Source organism: Cavia porcellus, unplaced genomic scaffold (genome assembly GCF_034190915.1).
Source record: "Cavia porcellus strain 051 isolate PalLab524CR breed Dunkin Hartley unplaced genomic scaffold, mCavPor4.1 scaffold_21, whole genome shotgun sequence".
Classification (NCBI taxonomy): Eukaryota; Metazoa; Chordata; class Mammalia; order Rodentia; family Caviidae; genus Cavia; species Cavia porcellus.
In genome coordinates, this window is record NW_026947504.1 from 64,905,542 (window position 1) to 64,926,693 (window position 21,152).

The 21,152-nt window shown below is 39.5% G+C and overlaps 1 protein-coding gene across 1 annotated transcript in view; it reads right to left on the minus strand.

Moving 5' to 3' along the window:
* Kpna3 (karyopherin subunit alpha 3) overlaps positions 1-15,604 on the minus strand; it is a 67,817-nt gene extending 52,213 nt beyond the window's left edge. Inside the window, exon 1 of the mRNA XM_063232808.1 lies at positions 15,054-15,604. Within this exon, the coding sequence (XP_063088878.1) occupies positions 15,054-15,122 (69 nt within the window). The 5' untranslated portion in view covers positions 15,123-15,604. The remainder of the gene's footprint in view (positions 1-15,053) is intronic.
* Positions 15,605-21,152: the final 5,548 nt, after the last annotated feature.

Sequence of the window (21,152 nt, forward strand, 5' to 3'; positions counted from 1 at the left end):
CCATCTTACAGTTAATGATACTTGTATTATTTACATCATTAGATTAAATGCCCCTTGAATGCAAGGATCTTGTTTCATTTATTTCTTTCTGCTCCACAGTACTCGAAAAAAATAGTTTACACAATACATGTTTGTCCAATCTGAACTTGGGGTGACTCATTTTAAGGACAATGCTGTTTGCATTATACTATATTCGCACTCTATACCTCATGTACTTTTCTCTCCTGTATTTCAAAATTGGATTGATTTAGCTCTAAATATCTCAACTCTTTTTCCAGTGTTTCAAAAGCTTCAAAAGAATACAGAAAATTAGATCTACATCCACAGGATTTAGAAAACAAAAGCAAATGTCCAATTACAGAACTTTAGCATACAAGAACCAATTCCTTTATTATGAGCAAAAATAATAACCCTAGGACTCAACACAGAACCAAAGACCACACTGTTGTTACTAGTCCCCTACAGTAAGTATAAATTGCTCAAGGGAGTGAGGAAATATTTTAAATTATCTCCACTTCTGCTTAAGGATTTCAACCAGTGATAATTTATTCTCATATTCAGGAATAAATTTACATTTCTAGCATAAAATAGGAATTATAAGATTATAAAATTCCTACATAAGATTTGTGAATATATCTGAATGCTAAGATTTTCACATTTAGAATCATTTATTTTCTCCTCCTTTCTTCTAAAAAATTTCAACTTTTATATAATAGTAAGGAGAACAGGAATATAGTAAGTAAATACTTAACTACTAATGGATTATTATACTAATAAATGTTATATAAGTATCACTCCCAAAATATGTCAAGAAGGACAGGCAGTGCAGTGTACACCAGTAGTCTCAGCTACTTGTGGTCTCTTGTTGGAGGCTAAGGCATGTCATCACCATGAGTTTGAGGCCAACTCCATTATACAATGAGTCCAAGAGCCTGAACTACATAGGAAGATTGTTTCAAAAAACAAACAAAATAAAAAACTGTTCAGTGAAGGGCTGGAAATTTAGTTAAGTGGCACAGTGGCTGCCTGGCAAGCCTGAGGTCCTGAGTTCAACTCCCAGAAGCCCCCTGCCAAAACACCTATTCAATGAAATATACTGTAGTCTTTTTCCTGTGTTTTTCTGACTTTTCTTTAAAATACTAGGTGCCTAAACTAAAATTGAAATGGATCAAAGAGCTAAATATTAAAACAGAAACGCTAAGTATGCTGGAAAACAATAGGTGAAACTTTTAAAGACACTGTTGTAAGCAAAAACTTCATGAAAAAACCCCATCGTAAGGAATCAACTATTAGGATCTCTATTAAAAAGAAATTAAAAAGCTTGCACAGCAAAAGAAACCACCAGAGTGAAGAGATAACCCACAGTGTACGAAAAAAAAATTTTGTCAACTGTTCCTCAAAGGATTACTATCCAGAATATATCAAGAACTCAAAAAATATAACCCCAAATTTAAAGACCCAATCCAAAAATGGGCATCTAAAATGAAGAAACTTTTCAAATGAAGTAGAAACAAACAAAAAGAAACAGCAAATAAATACAGGAAAAAATGTTCAACATCACTGTCTTTTGAGAGATGCAAATTAAAACACTAAGATTGCATCTCATTTGAAAGAATAGCTATTATCAATAAATCAACCAATAACAAATGCTGGTGAGGCTGTTGGGGGAAAATGAACCCTTCTCCACTGTTGGTGGGAGTGTAGACTGGTACAATCACTGTGGAAATCAGTGTGGAGATTCCTCAAAAACTAGGATAGAGGTCTAATTTGATTCAACTACTCCCCCTCTCAAAAGAATTAAAAGCATCATACCACAGCAATATATGCACGCACACCTATGTTTACAGTGGCACAGTTTGTAATAGCTAAATCTTGGAAACAACCCAAATGCCCATCAACCAATACGTGGATAAAGAAGATACAGTTTTTTAACAATGCAGTACATAAAGAGGAATAAACTTTCTTTTTTTTTTTTTTTTTTTTTTTTTTTTTGTCTTTTTCGTTTTTATCGGTACCAGGGATCGAACTCACGACTGCCTGCTTGCAAGGCAGGCGCTTATGCCGCTGAGCTAAATCCCCAGCCCCAAGAGGGATAAACTTTCTAAGTAAATGGATACACCTTGAGACCATACTCAAGTCAAATACACTGGACACACGTGTATAAATACTGCACTGTTTATCTGGTGTGAGAAACTGAAATTGTAAATAATGACCAAAATGTATAATAGACATTGTGAAACACAAAGACAGTGTTTAAATGAGAAAGGGAACGGGGGAGAGGAAGAGGAAGGAAGGGAAAAGGAAAAAAGAAAAAATGTAAACAATGCTTTTTGTAAATAAGGAACAGAAAAAGAGCTGAAGGCAGGATAGGAGGATGAGAAAAAAATAATCACATTATATGATGTACAGATACAAATCCCTATGATGAATGTGATCAACTATGTACATCTAAAATGTACCAATAAACAACTAATTAAAAAATACTAGATGCCACAGTTAACTAAAACTGTTTCCCAAACTTGAAAACGATTTTTCTAACACAGCCATACTTCTTGGTTTACGTAATTCCTTTCTTGAAGATTTAAATGCTGAGATGAACAACAGTATTTATTTTATAGACAATTCTTTTTAAGGAAACAAGAGACAACGTTGATAACCATTGTTGATAACCTTGTACTCTGTTTTACATCATGTGCTATGTCTATCCTTGGTTTTGACTGACAGCTTTGTTTTGCCATATTTGACTTTATTCTCTCCCCCCCAAAAAAGTAATAAGAACTAAGGAGTAATAAAACCCAAAATGTGTAAATTTTGTTGTAAAAAAGAGAAGGAAAAAAAGTGCTCTAAAAGATACAACAACAAGTGTGTTTAGGGGTGTTAAATAGCTGACAATATTAATGTTTTTGGTTGGATCACTGAATACAACTATTTGCAGTCTCACTGTTTGAATGTCCACTTTGTATGCTTTGATACTGTGACTTGAGCAACTATCTCTAAGATGATAATATGCAATCTATTAACTGGTGATTTCTTACTGGTTTTTTTTTGGTTTTTTTTTTTTGTAGTTCTGTATTACTTGTACCCTTACACTGCTTTGTTTTGTGTTGTTTTTTCTCTTTTTCCTTTTAAATAAAATTTTAAAAAAAAGAAAAAAGAAAAAAAAAACAGTATTTATCTTAATATCCTCTGTAAATATGACAAAAATACCCAAGAGTTGGCTCTCTACTACTTTTGCGATTCTGAGACCTCAACTGCAAGAGTATACACTGTCTCAATAGAGGAGGGATCAGGAGCACAAATTCACAGCTGTCTCATTTTGTTCCATGCTTATTTAATAAGAAAACCTTGTTTAAGTTTTTGCAGATAACTGAAATATATCAGGATACTAAGGAGACACAAAGTAACGTTTTCTGGTAATGTACAGTATTCATTAGTCAATTCCATTGAAAAATCACTACCTGCAATGAAGATGTCTTTATTTCCATAAAATCCACTCATTCTGTAATAATTATTATCATCTCTGAAAGTTAAAAACTAATCACAAAATACCATCAAAGAAATAAGAATGTTCTATTGTTAAGGAGAAAAATATGTTAAAAATATCAGTTTCCTATATCACATCCCAACTACAAATAACTGACCAACAATGTTCTTTTAGGTCTAAAAGTTATGTGGTAAGTACTTGAGGAAAGACACTTTGAAGGCAGGGTAGGGGAATATGTGGGAAGCCCTGTAATTGGCTGCCACTTTATATCTGCAGGCCATACCACTTTAACCCCCTCTAGGAGTCAAGTTTGGTAGTTAATGAGCACCTTGCCTACCTAGGTTGCTTGATCTATTCAGGAATTATGTTAATCAGCCCGCCTTATGAGCCCTGGCCCATTTGAATTGACCTATAACCCTCAGTCCTGCCACCGTTGCTAAGTAACCTGCTAATGTCTCAGAACCCAAATCCCCCCTCTTCAATACCCTATATATTTGTTACTCCTTCCGTGAATAAACGAGACTTGATTGGAATTCTTCATCTTGTCTCCACTCTTTGTGTCTCTTGTTCCTTTTCATCCCCACTCCCCCTCTAGGGTCTCCGTGGACTTAACCGGAGGCCAGGACAGGAATAGGAAAATATTGAGAAATGTAAACAGGACCTGCCTAGGAATGAGGGCCTCTTTCCAAAAAATCACTTTTAGTCAATTTTGTTGGAAACAGAGCCTTTCCAATAACTTTCATTTGAAAAATATAGCCTTGATAGAACACTGCACTGGATATTCAAGTGGAGAAAGGAGAAACAACCTTGTGTGTTTTGTTTCAAAAGGAAAAACAAAACCACGGACTACCACATGTCCTATCTTTTAGGTATATACAGTATGTTAAAATACTAAGATCACACTTTACAATAATCCAGACATTAAGTACATACAGATCAAATGAAAAACTGTCCATAAACTATAATACTATAAAATGATATATAGGTGCTCAAAATGGATTCTACTTTTATGCATCGTTTGAGGTTTTCTAAAAGAAGTATTTCTGATTTTTCTGAAATCAGCAAACTTGGCTACCAATTAGAGGAATGAGTACCATTATTTCTTTATGCCCTAAGTTTTCACATTTGTGGAAGGGAAAAGAGTTGGAATCATTAAATTCCCATTTTCCTGCTAGTTGATTTTTGTTGTGCTGCTTGTTTTTAAAATTCAACTGAGTATGACTTCTACACTTTTAATTTATTTTAACAATCCTAACTATAATCTGGAATACTCGTTCACAGCTATATTTGATGCAATTAACTAAAAAGTATTCACGCTACCAAAGTAACAATACAGCACAAATAGTCCTCTGCTTACCAGAGGATTACATCCCAATAAACCCACTGTACTGAAAATAGTTTGAGTCAAACACAATCAAACCTAGCTCATGAACATCCGGAGCTAACCAACACACAACAATGGAGCAGTGATGGTGAACCCTTTAGAGCTCTCAATATAACAAACAAGTGCCCTGGGTTCCCAGCACTGCACTAGGAAATAGGCTATACACCCTCATGATCACATGGGAGAACAGGAGCTACAGCTTGATTGGGCTATGACTGTGCTTCATATCTCTGGCTCGAGGAAATCTAGATTAAAAGTTTGTGGCATATATTACTTTTGCACTACAATAAAGTCAGAAAATTGCAAATTAAAAAATTTTTCGTGAAGGATCATCTGTACTTAACCTCAGCTGGACTCCATTTCTAGAGAGGTTCTATTTTGCATTCCTCCAAGTACCTTTCCTTTAAGAACTGCCTCTCTTAGCCTCTTCATTCTCTGGAGAAAACTTTGTCAAAGAAAAGAGACCACCAACCACAATCTAACCTGCCACCTGACTTTTTAGATAAACTTTATTGGAATACAGCCATACCCATTTGCTTGCCAATCATCTATGGCTTGGGTTGGGCTAAAGGGAGATAGCTCCAACACAGAAGAGAGGCTACTGGCACAAGCTTAAAGTACTCAGGCGTTTAAGAAATAGAGTGCTTCACAGAAAAACATTGCCAGCCTTTGTTCTACATGGTCAAAACACCAAGTAAATACTTGTAACTTTTCCTGCTTTTTAACCACAATGCCATGCAACTCATCGATGAAATCCCTGAGGGTTTTGTTATTTCCAAACTCTCTTCTCACCTTAATAATCATTTCCTATGGTATAACTGAATCCACAGTTCTAAGTGCATAAAATTCTCTGCTATTTAAAATTTTCTACAGGACAGATTTTTCACAATTTTGCCCTATCTAACCTATCCAACTTTCTAATCACCCCACCAATAAGAAATACTCAGTTGTTAACTTTGGTTCACCAAAACATACCTTGCTGTCTCTTAGGGCCATCCAAGATTTACTACCAAGGAAACACATTTTTCTGCTCTCGGCTTAAGGACTATCATCTCTATGAAGCACAAACTCCCTGACTCACTCAGGCCAACGTCGGTGATTCTTTCTTTATGTGTCCACTGCACTTGGTACCCACTTTCTTTGGTTTTATATCATCTCCACACTAGTCTACACATTCCTTGAGCAGGAAACCTTAAGGCAGAGCAGGAGCTTGGTTATTAGGGGACTTAGTTGTAGAGTCAGAAATCTGAAATTAAATGCCAGTTCTGTTCCTTCTTAGCTATATGTTCTTACACAAACTACTTAACTCATTTTCATTTGTGTAACAGAAATAGAGTGAAGATTATTTAACACAACTGTTATTACCAGAGTGCCTTGCACATAGTGTATAACAATTACTGGTTATCATTATTTTCATCCTCACAACTGAGAATTTGAATAGCTCCTGAATCAAATAACTGAAGCAAGCTATTTCTGCACACATTATTTCTAGCTGCATACTGGTTATTTCCATCTGAACATTTGGATTTCAGAACTTATTATCTTTACACCCAAACTATTTAAATCAGAGTGACCAACTTTTAAGCTTGCTTGGGCCTTTCCTGATTTGAACAGTGAAATTCTCAGTTCCAGGCAAACCAAAACTGCTGATCACCTCAGAATTAGGTTGCAAACAACAGAAACTGACTTTAGTTAACTGGGGAGGGGGGAATGGGTACAAGCAGGAGAATTTATTGAAACAGACCACTGTGCTCCATATCTGTATAGAGCAAATCTCAGAGATAAGGAAAAAGCTGAAAAATCAGGCCTATGAAAACATATAGATGAAACCAACTCCTACAGATCTAGGTGTCAGGAATTAATGGATGGTTTCTTCTACAGTACTTCGGCAGAGATGAAGCAACTAGGTCCCAGCATTCTCTCATTCAAGGCTTAAAAAAGTGCCAGAGAGGGGCTGGGGATTTTAGCTCAGCGGCATAAGCACCTGCCTTGCAAGCAGGCAGTTGTGAGTTCGATCCCTGGTACCGATAAAAAGGAAAAAAGACAAAAAAAAAAAAAAAAGTGCCAAGAGACAGAATTTGATTAGACTAATTTGTGTTAGCCTGACTAGGGTAAGGCCCTCTAATTAACAAAATGAAGCAGAAGCACCTAGATTAAAAATTTACCAAGAGATATCCAGAAACAGAAAAAGAAGCTACCAAAAGCCAAATCAGAATGCTGTTTCCAAAAGAGGGAATGTTTAACCCCGCCACTGGAGTTTGAGGCCAGTCTTGACTACCTAATGAGTTCAAGGCCATCCTGAACCACGCCACAAGACTTGCTCTCAAAACACAAACAACAACAACCACAACAAAGAGGGAATGGATGCAAAAAAAAAAAAAAAAGAGGGAATGGATGTAACAGCACCACATCAGCTATTGTATGCACAAGCCAGATCTTTAAGACTCACAGAAGCCATTGGTGTTAACTTTCCTTCTGACTTGGCAAACTTATCTTTCAAGACCTAGCTCAAGTATGACCAGCTGTGTGACATTACTCAATTTCCCCCAGATATCAGTCACTGTCTTTCTCTATATTTGACAGTACTTTGCTAATTATTTACCTGTATTAGAGAATTTATCACACTTAACTCTAAGCATACACTTAAATGCCAGTTAACTTTCAACTACTGAACTTTCCTATACAAGAAAAAAAAAAAGTCAGCATTTATGATCTTGTACACTTTTTCATGCATTTATTTATTTCTTAGATATCAGAAATCGAACTCATGGCCTCACACTTGCCAGGCATGCACTGTGCCACTGATCCATCACATAAATAACACTAAATTTGTTTTCTACTGAGTAGGATACCTGAATCATCAAATAAAAACTAGAGAAGATGGGGATATTAGGTAAACATACTGACAATGTCAAACAGAGGATAGGGGGATTGAAAAAAAGCAAGGAAAAGAAAAACTCCATATATCTATCTATATATCCATATATATATATATATATATATATATATATATATATATCCACATATATATATAGAGAGAGATGGAGGGAAAATGGAGAAGGAGAGAGAGGGAAAAGGACAGGGAGAAAAAGAGCAAAATTCACTACATAAAACTTTTATTTTTGGATGTTTTGAGACAGGGTCTTGCTGTGTAGTTCAGACTGGCTCACTATGCAACCTAGGCTAACCTTCAACTCACAGTGATCATCCTGCCTCAGCCTCTCAAGTGCTGGAATCACAGACATACATATTCATGACTGGTCACTGCATAAAAATTAAAATCAAAATTTCATCCAATCTAAGAACTCGAAGCCATCACTTACAAAAAGGAAAATTCAACATGCATAAGTACAATGGAGATTCTCAAAATCACAGATATAACTAAATTATATTCTATTGAAGAGGGCAGAGAAATGTGGACATTTTTGGAAACACTGGCACTTCAAAAGAAATAAAAATATGGTGTGAAGGAAATAAATTCTATAACTCAGAAAACCTAACCATTCAGAATAATTAATTCTAAGTAAATATAGTTATAATTTATTTTACCATGTTGTAACTGTTGATGCAGGCTAGGCTATAATAAAATTTTTCTTAATAGCAAAACCACAGAAAGAGGACAGCCATAGCTATAGTCTTTTACTATTCTTTTAAGTCCAAGATAAAGAAATTGAGACTTGGAAGATGAGAATATAGCCAAACCTTATCCTAACAAAATAAAAAGTTAATTTAGGAGTGGTGTCAGTCACAAAAGATCACAGACTGTGAAGTTAGATTTTCTAGAAATATATTCTGTTAACTCCTTTACAGGAGACAGAAAAAGTGGTGCTAGTTTTTTTCCTTCACGTGTCATCCAGTATGTCACATTTCACCTAAATAAAATTTCAGCAAATGCACTAGCTTTCATATTCATGACTTTAAACTACTCTTTATCATTTGAATCCTAAGTTCAATATTATTATCACATTACAGATATATTCTAAATATACAGCATCTATTTTTTTAATTAAAAACGCTTCACCTGATGCTAATTAAGCCATTAAATGTAATTTCTCCTATGGATAGTGAGAAATAGGAACAAATTAAGCAACACCATGAGGAAACAGGAACTTTATAACTAGGATATTCTACCAGGCTAAACCATAAATAAAGTTACCAATTCTTGACTGTTTTGAACTTCAAAACCAGAAATTTCATATAATGCAACTTAATGAAGAAAATGGCCTGATCTTGCCAACAAATTAATAGCATTTTTTTAAGCGGTGGAAAAACAACAGCCAAAAGGAGGAAGTAACTCAAATATTTACCAATGGAAGAATGGATAAAATGTGATATATATGTACAATGGAATGCTACTTAATCTTAAGAGAACAAAATTTTAATACATGATACACCACAGATGAACCCTGAAAACATTTTTATGGTACATAAAAATAAGCCAGTCTCAAAAGGCTTGTGCCTTAATCCCTGATTTACTTCATATGTACTTTAATCCCTCAATATTTCACTTATCATAATAAAATGTTTTCGAACTTAACTTGAGAAACAGTAAGAAAGGACTCTGGAAAATGAATAGCTTCAGCTCAAAAACACATTTTGGGAAAATAATTGTCCACTGGTATTTAGCATGCATGCATTTATTCAAGGAATATTTTAGTGTTTGCTTTAGTCTCTGTACTGGACAGTAGACAATGAAGATGTAGGGTTTATGCTTTCAAAAAGCTCACAATCTAAACTAGGCATGGTGGTACACACCTGTAATCCCAACACATGGGAAGCTGAGGCAGGGCTGCTAGAAGTGCAAAGCTAGCTTGATTTACATAGTAAATTCAAGGCCAGCCTAAACTACATAGCAAAACCAAAATCAAAAACAAAAACAAAACAGCTCACAATCTACCAGACACAAAAAAATTACTAAAATACATTACCATACCTACAAACTCTGAGTTCTTTCAGGAGCAAAGAAAGCTACCCAATCTTTATATATTTAAAAGGAATGAGAATTAGCCAGGTGACAGGAGGCAGGAAAAGATAAAGCAGGATAGTCCTGAGATTATAACTAGCCTTGCCAAGAGGGGAGGGTGGTATTCCAGATTATGTATAAGCATGTAAGAAGTTCAGGGTTGTTAGAGCTTAAAGGGGTGGGGGAATGGGGAAGGAAGATTAAAACAGGAGAAATAAGCATAGGGTGCTCTGAAAAATTTCATAAACTAGAGGAAAACCAGTACTTTGGAGGAAATTATTAAACTGCCAGGTAATAAGGGCTAAATAGACTAGAAGCAAAGGAATAGAGAAACAGAGCCAAATCCAAAGAGCACAGAGATTCAAGCTACATGACTGACATATGACTAATGTGGAAGATGAGGAAGGAGTCCAAGAAAGCTCTCAAGTTTCGAATTCAGGTCACAGGGCAATGATGCCATAAACAGAGAAAAGAAGGGGAAAAACAAAAACAAAACGAAAAGCCCAAAGCCAGAGTATGGCTTTAAACACACTGAACTTAAGAAGCTAGTGAGAAGTTCGTGTAAAAACTTTTCAGCAGATGAATAAAACAGATATAACGGTGCACCCCAAATGACAGTTTAAACCAAGTGAGCTATTGATGTAAACAAGAAAGTCTACAAAGACTCACAGACAGAATCCCAACACATGCCTACACTCAACAGGTCAAAGAAAAGTTGGCAAAGCCAGCTAAAACATAGTAATCCAAGAGTTAGAAGATCCAGGAAAGAATATATGTGAATTCAAGAAAACTACAATGTGTCTGCTATATGACAGATTCCTGAAAAACTTCATGTGCAAAATTGCACTTACAAATTAAGAAAAGTGAAATGCACTAGGATGGTTAGAATAATAAGCACCATTAAGACATTATCAGAGCTGGTGGTGGTAGCAGCACATGCTTGTAATCCCAGAATTTAGGAGAGTGAGGCAGAAGTATTAGCTCCAAATTCAAGAATTCAAGGCAGCCTGAACTACATAGCAAGATCCTCTCTCAAAAACAAACAAACAAACAAAGAGACAAACAAAAAAACAGGAAAAAAATCCCAACACTCTAGGAAGCTGAGGAGAAAGGATCACAAATTCATGCCCAACCTGAGCAACTTAGACCCATCTAAAAATAAAAAAATGGCTGAGGATACAGCTTAATGTAAAGAACCTAGTACCTGGGAAAATAAACAAAACAATATTATCAGGGCGGGCATGGGGGCACACTGCTATAATCCTAGCATTTGGGATGCTGAACAGGAGAATCATTTTCAAGTTTGAGACCAGAGTGGGCTGTAAAGCAAGCCCAAGGCCAGCCTGAACTGCATAGTGAGACTCTGTCTCAAAAAGACAAAAAAACCAAAAAACAAACAAAAAAAAACCCACTTTTTTTTTAATCAGCAAGGTTTTAAAGTATTCAAATAGGAATCCCTATAATAAAGATTTCAATAATATGATCGCAGTTTACTAACTTTCATACGTGTTTTATACATAAGTCTAGAGACCACCTTCTCCACTACCACCAGTAGAGGACAACAAAGAGAGCACGAATTTGAAATGCTCAGATAATGTTAGTTGATAATGCTAGGCTCTATCATGCTACATGTGGCTAGTTACTTAAAAGCTGTAGGTCTTATTTCCTCATTAATACATGGGGATAATAATAGTACATACTTCATAGGACTACGTGAAGATTAATCCATATAAAGTACTTAGAACTAGTCCACTGCAAACATTTTAATGTTAAGATTTTTAAACCATTGGTTAGTGATTAAAATGCCACATCCTTAAGGGATACAGGAGCAAGAAAAAGAAAAGCTAACTTGGATGGCAATTACCCCAGTGTTTATTTCAAAAGTATACATTAAACAGAATATTTATGTTTTGCACACTTTTCTGGAAGTATATTGTTGTTTGTTTTGTTTTGTTTTTCTTTAAAATGAAGAAGCTTAAGAATCAATGCCTTAAACGAAAAGGCCTGGTACAGAAACATACATTCCAGAACAAGCAAAGGTAATTAAAGTTTCCTCTTCACTCTGTACTTCCTAGATTTAGCTGCCAATCCAGTCCTGTCCCAATTACAAATGACAATCAGTGGTTAACCATGCACCTTCCTCCATCTAAACCTCAGGATAACTTTTATCCCATTCCACCAGCTTTACACAAAAAAAGATGAGGAACAAAAGGAAGTGGGAGTAGGAGAATCATCAAGTCCCCTTCCCTAGTTGTGGTTAATTCCAGGCTGAACCTTTCAAAAAATTTCTCCTTGCAGACCAGATAATCATACTATTCCTCAGACTAATTCTAGATGTACTGCACTAATCACGTTACACCTCCTCTTTGCTTTGAAATAAATTCCTTAGACTCTTTCTATGAAGTTAAATGCTCCAAGCAACTCTGCCGTAAGACATATTCTGACCTACACAACCTTTCAATCTCTAACCTAATAACTCTTCTTTTTCATCTGAATAATCTTTATCCACTAATTTTTCATGTGCTCCTTTTAAGTTTGGTGCATACTTCCTGTAAGAGTCTCCCATCTTCAAAGATATCTTAGATATCCACTAATAAGTCATTCTTGAGTGAATGATTATGAAATGATTTTTCTTCAACTCTGTTCACAATCCTCTTGCATAACTCTACCCTACTTTCTTTAGAAAATATAAAAATGCATCTCACTAACAATTGCAATTACTTAGTCAAACAGCTAAATCACAATACAGTTTCCATTGGGCCAGACTAAATTAGATATAGTATCTAGTCTTCATTATGTCTAGATCTATAATAACATCTATTGATCAAGATGACTCAATAACTCTTTAATTACATCTTGAGAAATCCTGCCCACCCCCCTATCTCACCAGCCTTACTACATAGTCTCCACTCCTCATTCAGTGCTCCCTCAAACCTGAAATGCCCCTTCCTTCCTATACCCCTTCTTTTGCCCTTCCTAGCTTATTGTTCACTCTTTAGGGTCAGCACTTCCATTCATTCATAATGGCCACTTAGCATCTTCTCATACATGTTCAAAATACTATACTGTAACACTTATTGATGTTCTTACTGCATTGTAATTATCACACCCACGCACTGGATTGTAAACTCCTTGAAGTACAGTTAATCTTTTTCCTTTTTGTCTCCTTAAACTAACACTATTTGATACCAAATTGACAGTTAGTGAGTGAATGCTCATACCAACCACATGACTTGTGCAGACTACAAAAACATGATGGGTTTCTGCATCTAAAGTTTTCTCATCTAAAGCAGGGATAAAGCTACATATACCACACAAAGATGTTTAAGATGCATGAGATATTATAAAACCCTCAGTATAGCCTAATGTTTGCTGCATAAAACTATCAGTTCAATATCTGCTATTTCATGTCTTAGTTACCCTCCTATATCCTGGGAAAAGTAATGCTGTGACCAATATCAGGCTGAATGGCTTAGCAATCACACATCCAGAAGTCATTGGTTATCTTCTGATCATCATAAGTATTTGCTGTGTACCTATTACATGCAAGAAAAAAGCGCTTAGTAGGTATCACTAAGCCCTCAGAACACATTAATGTAAGTACTTAACATAAAGCTGCACCCATATCCCAAGAAAAGGAATGGCATTGATTTGTCTATGCAAGCAATACTTGTATTTTTAAAACTGTGTAGCTTTTGCTTTATAGTAAGTATAGGCTTCAAGAAAAATTGCCGGTGTAAAAAGTTCAAATTAATTCATCACCAAGTAGACTAATAACAAGAGGCAGTTCCAAAATTCTTTGCTCCTCTTTCACTTTTGGTTACAGCTATTTCTCAGGAAGGAAATTTAAGCATGATCAAGATAGAGACAAATGACCTTTATGTGCCTTCACAGGAATTCCACAGATATTCTTCTTGGTTTTCCCAATTAGTATTTCATTTTGTATGTTTCTCTATAAAACAGAACGCTAAACAGTGTATTTACCTCATTGTCCCCTCTTCTTAAGACTAGATAAAATAAATACTAGTCACTTAGCAAAAATTACAGAACTGCAAACCATGTCAGTACTATTAGAAAAGGAAAGCTGTGGTCTCAAAACTATTTTCTCCCTGTCAAATTCAGAGGTCAGAGTCCCAGTGAAGTTTGTGCATTATACAGTACTTCACTGCTTTTAGTAGCCGCAGAGAGACCTCTAGCGCTGCCTCAATAAGCCGAGTTTGCACATAGTACCTGCTAGTGTCACCTTAATGAGACAATGGCAACATGCTAAATACAAGAAACAGAGTGACCGCAATAAATGTTTACAGTTTTGCAACCACATGGAAAATCTACCAGTTTGGTGCAAGGAGTATATTATAAACCTTTGTATCCAATTTATTTCAGTAAAGCGTGTCAAAGAAATCAGGATCCTATGCACACTTCCCCTCCAAGACAGGCTAAGAAGTCCTAAGAGAGGAGGTAGACACAATCTCTTTTTCAAAGCCTCAACACAATAGATGGTAAACTATTGTCCACCTCTAGCTCGCTCCAAATGCCAGCTGGAATAGGAGTACGGACTAGAACAGTTCAACACGACTGGTCCAAAGGACAGCACTGAAATATCAGAAAACGATCTTGGCGCATCCTGCCCTCCCCCATCCAGCGTCCTCAAACTAGTCAGTTACCCGGCTGGTCCCCACCCCCCTCTGCGGGCCGCCACTGCCCGCCTGGGCCCGGCTCGCAGAAGGTAGGCGCAGGGACCGGCAGAGTCCAGGCTCCATGTGCGGCAGCGCGGGAGGCACGGAATGGCCTGCGCCGGGCTGGAGCTCGCACAGACAAGGGTCGTGAGCTGCGGTCGGCCCTCGGCGGCGCAGTGGGCGGCCCCGGGCGGCAGCATCCCGGTGCGCCCGCCCGCGCGGCCCGCGCGGCCCGCGGACCCCGCCTCAGCTCCACATCCCTTCCTCGCCGACACCAGGCCGCGCCCGCGTGACGGGGCCAAAAGCCCCGGCATTTCCCGGTCCCCGTGGCGGCAGCTTTACAGGGGCGACTGCAGTTCGGCTCGCGTCCCGCTGCCCACTCCACCCAGCCCGGGCCAGAGCGACTGCAGGCGGCGGCCAACTCCGACTGACCGCACGCTGGCGAGAACCAGCCCGGCGCTGGCCCCCCGCCCCTCCCCGCCGCCGCGGGGCCCGCGCGGGCAGGCGGGCGAGCCGGGCAGGCCCGGACCGCGGTGGCATACTCACTTCCACATCGCGGCCCTTGTTCTTGAAGCTCTTGATGCGGTGGTTCTCCAAGCCAGGGTTCTCAGCCATGGCTGCGCGCGGCTCCGGCGGCGGCTACTCCTGCGGCTGCGGCGGCTGCTGCGAGACTCAGCGCGGGAGGGGGAGGAGGGCAGGGAGAGGGGAGGGCGGGGGGAGAGCGCACGTTCCGTGACGCCTCCGAGCGCGAGGTGGCAGCAGCGCCGGGGCAGGCGCGGGCTGACTGACGCCCGGGCCGGGCCCTGCCGGCCAGGCGGGGCGGCCGCGCTGAGGAGCTGCGCGCGCCCAGAGGGGCAAGCGGCCCGGATGCTCGCTTGACCGGCTCTTAGGATGACCCTGGTCTCTACCCCTCAGTAGGGCCTCCCGTTGGGGCTGCAAGTCGGGTGCCAGAAATGGAGCGGGACTCAGCAGCTTTTATCGCCCCCCAGACTCCTGGCGGTCTACAACTACATTTCCTAGCATGCCAGGATCCGGCCAAGGAGTTCCCCACGCCCAGAGAGAACAAGGAGCATGCCGGGATCGCTGTGCGTGCGGCTTTCGGCGCGGCGCGCTCCTACAACTGGGCGGGAAGCCCCGCCCCAAGGCTGCCTCTGGGCGGGGACGGGGGTGGAGCTTCCCAGGAGGCCGCACCTTGCGCCTATCCGGAGGGAGGGGCGGGGCTCCTGGGAGGTGCACCTCGCTCTGCGCAGCTTAGAAAATTAGAGACCCGCCTCGCGTGCTTAGCTTCTCGGCTTCTTCCAGGGCTCCTCAAATAGCAGCCACCCTCGAGCGCTTGTCCTTGCTCTCCTTCGGTTTTATAAATAGCAGTTTTCCACTCCACATGTACTTGTGTATGTGTGTGATACCCATGTTTATGTGTTATTACCTGTTGTCCTGGTTCTAAATTAAATTCAGTGAGAACAGAGATTTGGGTGGGTTTACTGATCAGTTTCTCGCGTCTAAACTGTCTCGTATGCCATAGGAACTCAATAAATATGTAGCACTCTGGTGTCACCTGGTTTCTTCATTATCCTCTCAAGCCGTGTTTTACAACCTTCACACTGGCTGTGCCTGTGTTTTTGGTGCTCTGAACACTTTGTGTTTCACTATCACAACTAATCTTAGCTTTACGATAGCCTTCAGGCCCTCATCCCCACACTGTCCAGTGTAACCTCTCCCTAAAAGGAGACCCTAAAGGATCATCAAAGGAATGACCAAAATTTTAAATGAATTTCGGAGGACCAAGCACTTCAGAAAATCAACCCTTGGCTGGATATAGCAGTGCCCACATGTCTGCACTTAGAAAGCTGAGGCAGGAGGATTGCCGTGAGTTCGACTACATAGTGAGTCCAAGGCCAGCCTGAACTACATAGCAAAGCCCCGCCTCAAACAAAAAAAGAAAAAAATGCAGCCCTAAGAGTGCATCATTTGATCCTAATCTAACCACTTAATGCAGGGGGGAATAATCACCTGTGACTAAGAATCAGTACATTGACTCAGCTTGGTTCTTAAATCAAGGCACAAGCCTGGGTCCAGTGGGCACATCCCTTATTCTTCTACTGTAAATTTGTACTTCAGTGTTATAGTGGCCAGCTATGTCTTAGTACCTTTCCTTGAGGGATAGAGGAAACAGTCTATGTGTTCACCCATTTTGTATGATGAACAAGAAGTATGTATATGTGCAAAAGCATCAAAATAGGATTTGGACCCACTTTTAGCCTTCAGCTGATTTTGCCTATGTTTACTCGAGCATCACAGAGGGTCCACTAGACCCACACCACTCTAGGGTTTGTTTTTTAAAAACTTTTGATTTTTCTGGCAGAAGGTGCCCAATTCAGTATGAAAAACCAGACTTGCAAGTTTGAAAGGAGGTCAAAAGTGATTCATTTTCATGCATGGATGATGAAGATGATTCATTATGGCATGAGAATTTGATCATTTATTTTATTGATATTTTATGTTCCCACTAACTACACATTGTATAATGTAAGAGCCTCCTGACAAAACAGCAAGATCACTGAGATATCAAGTATGTCCTACAAAAAAGCCAGGAAAGCAAAAGACATATGCTGTCAGTGTGAGCAATACATGTATATGGAATGTGCTGCTGTCATGTGTCATGTGTGCAGACTGCCATAGGTGTGACTGTTAAATAAAGATTTTTTTTCTATAGCGTGCTATTGGTATTTTCATTGTAGTTTTTATGGGAATTTATTTCTGTTGTTTCTTTTTTAGACTACACCAAAAACCAGTTGATGTTGAAAATTTTGATGCTTTTTAAATAAACAATAAATATTTAAAACTCAATACTTTATTTTTGTGATATTTTTCCTGTTAGGTACTCATTGTTTAACATAATAAAAGTCATAAATTGAAACTAGTAGTTCATCAATAGAAATATTCTAAAGAATAAACCTGGGTCTGATAGACTATGTGATACATCCATGTTTATGCACTTTGAGGGACAAAATTAGTCTTATGCTCCAAAGGCTACAGAGAAAGAAGCCAGATGTGGTTACACAAACCTATAATCCTAGAACTTGGGAGGCTGAGACAGGAGGATTGCTGGGAGTTGGAGGCAAGCCTGGTCTACACAGTGAGTTCAGGGCTGGCCTGACCTGTATCCAATAAATAAATAAATAAATAAGGAGAGATTTACAATTTAGCAGATATTGGCTTTTCAGGTTGCTTTAGCCCCTTCTATCTCCCCTCTTTAAGGCTTGTCTTTCAAAATCAGTTTTTTGGCATGTTGTATAAAGACCGTCAATTTTGGCATTGGCACTAGAATCTATTTGTAAACAAGACAGCCTGGTTTCTGCCTCCACACTCCCTTAAGTTTACCAGAGAAGATAGACAATAAAAGAAGCAATCTTCCAAGAATATGATAGGGGTTAAGAAAAGAGAAAGATTCTGGAGGCCGTAATAGGACGGCCTTTCTCACTTACTGACTCCTAACTCTGCTAATGTTTGAGAGTCTATAGGCAAAGTTACACAAGCAATTCTACACGTCTCATGTAAAAGTTATAAAGCAAGCTTACAAACTGAAACAAAATATATCCTAACCTCTAATGCTGACAAATGCACCTCATAATCACTTGGAAATCCAGGTTTGAATTTAAATTTCCTGATTTCGTGGAGTTCTGCTTGAGAACATAGCAGCACAACAAGCCCCAGCTGCCAGCCTGCAGCCCACTGCTCCTTGTTTGGATCCTTCTCCTCAGGCCCTGACTCCATTCCAGTGGAACAGACTTTTAAGAACATGTGTGCACACTCCTGCCCACCATTCAATCCTGCCCACTCAACCCCCAAACTCTTAACTACAACCGCCGACCCGCCTCACCAGTTTCCCCTTGGCCATTGCTCAGGTGTAAGGGTGTGCAAATCAGTGGTATGCCTTGATCTCCGGAGGATAGGCTCAGGGTAGAAGGTTGGGAGAACCCTGAGAACAGGGTTGGTCATTTGAGAATTGCATTTTCATAGGCAGAAACTGATCTAGAGCCACTAGTTCCAAAGGCTTGATCCCCTTGCACCATGGAGCAAAAGAAAGCTGGACAGAGACTGTCAGAAGGGCGAGGTCTAGAGCAGCACGCCTACTTGCCTGGGCCTGAGTCATTTTCCCTCTTTGCCGGTATCCCTGGTAGCCTCTGCATCCACACATGTGGTATCCAAGCCCCAGTGTCTCAGGAACTCTTCATCAGGTGTATACTACCTGTAGTCCCCAGCAGGCCTTAGAGTCCCTCCTCTCTGAGAAATAACCACCTCGAAGGCCTCAAATTTGGTTCCTCTCGTTGTAGTAACTATCTCTCTGTAATCATCACTCTTGTCTTGGAACTTCTCCAGATAACTCTTCTTGAACATGGATTTACTTTCCAAGCACATTTTGAATGTCACCACATTTTAAGAATTGTACTCACTGGGCCCAGATATGAAGGGGCAAGAAGTTGGCCTGATAGTTTAGGGAAGCAGCACAGAGACAGCCTGGGTGGTGCCTTCTTCTGACTCAGTAGGCCCTTCTCAAGGTACAACAGATCCAAACAGCAGCTTGTGATTTTCCTCCCAAGTCTCTTCTAACTCTGTGCTCTGTGAATGGCATCTCCATTCTTCTGGAGACACTATCCACAGCCAAGATCCATCCTCATTTTACAAGCTTTTGCCAGGCACCATGTTAATACTTCACTCAGTGTTTCTGGAACTAGTCTTTCTTCTGCGCCACCCACAAGACTGCCTTTCCATCTCCTAACTGGTCCTCTTATCTTCTTCATTCTCCACAACAATCTGCCTCATTTCCCCATGCTTTCCTGATGTTATCTCTGAGCTCTATCAGGAGATTCCCTCCCTCTGCATTTTCTGTCATTCCATTTCTAAATTCTTCAAGCTGGTAGTTAAGATCGTATGTGATATAGCCACAGTGCAGTTCATTTCTAGTCCTGGCTCTCCAGCACGTAGCTCACACTTTAGCTAACATATTCTACTTATCCTTTCCCAGTTGTGTCTTAATTTTTCCAGTTTTCCTATATTTGCTCTTCAATTTAACTATCTTTGCCTATCAAAACTAATCTCTATTTAAATACTTAACCTAAGTGGTCACATTTTCCATGAAGCTTTCCCAGCATGGTACAGTGGAGGGAATTTTAGATTCCAGTGGTTGATTTTCTACCAGAGTAAGGCCTGGAAAATTGCTTATCTTCCTTAAATCCTGTTCTCAGCTACAAATGAGGGTCTGAGTCATTGAAGTCTTTTGAAAATCAAATTCTGAATTGCATATGCAAGTGCTTTTTAAAAATTGCTGTATTGGTATTAGTTGTTTCTATTGTTATAACAAAATGACTGAGACTTGGTAATATACCAGAAAAAGAGGTTTATTTAGCTTACATGTCAGGCTGCTCTCTCAGTACAGCCTCTGATCGTGGTCCCTTGACTGGGTCATCTGATGTCATAGCAGAAGCACACGTGAGAGGGAGAGATCCTATGTTAAGACAGGAAGCCAGACACCAGGAAGTCACCCACCTCTCCTTTATAACAACCTACTCTCATGGGAACTAACTGGGTTGCCATAAGAATTGGGCTAATCCTTTCTGAGGACATTTTTAAAGATGCTACCACCTGACTGTACTGCCACACTTAGGACCAACCTCCCAACATGTGCATTCATGGAGGAAAGGCAATCCATACCCAACGTAACTCAACTGTTGCTGTGATTTTGTGGTCCACTAAAACTCATATGTTGAACTCCCTCATCCATGTGCCCACTCCAAGATACCCAGCAGATGCCACAGGTAGTACTGAGCCCTGTGTCATTTCACTTAAAAAGAAACACTGTACAGTCTCTCTTTGGCATATCTAAATCACCAGCATCACTACTTTTGCATTTTGGGGTCATTACTAAGGAAATAAGTATGTGTTACTTGGACAGAAGTAGTGCCAGCCTCAACAGTCAGCCTCATGACCAGGAGACACCTGAAGACAGAAGTCAAAAGTTGTTAATCAGTTTGATTGCAAACATATTCCTTTCTCTCTGCTGTTTTAGGAGCAGGTGATGCCCCACACTTCAAAATACTTAGAGAACTAAAATAGCCCGAGTTATCAACTTACTTCCAGGTACATTTTTTCCTTCCTTTTTAAAATTTCTTTGTCCCTTATAATCAACATTGCCAATATATTAATAATCCTAAAGCAAACTGGACAACAAATTTTACAAAAAAGTTTTTTTTACCTAAATCTTATGAATGTTTTAATTTTGATGTATATCGCCTTTTAAATTCTGCAGTTTAAACGAGTTTAATTTAGATACAATGGGGTATTTTTTCCTCTAGTTGCTTTTTCCCATTTTCTGTTTGCTTTCCAAATGTGCTATGCACAAGATCACAGTAGCTTGAGTATTTATAGTTCAGACAGCATGACGTCCTACAGCTGTGCTATCCAAGAGAGTAACCAGTCGCCATACATGCCTATTTAAACCTAAATTCACTAACAGTCAGCAACACTGGTTTCATCTCAGGTGCTCACCACTTTATGGCAATAATACTGGCTAGCAGAGGTACAGAGCATTATCACAGAAAGTTCTACGGCTGCCCTAGAAGGAACCAGGGCTTAGCAATAGGCAGA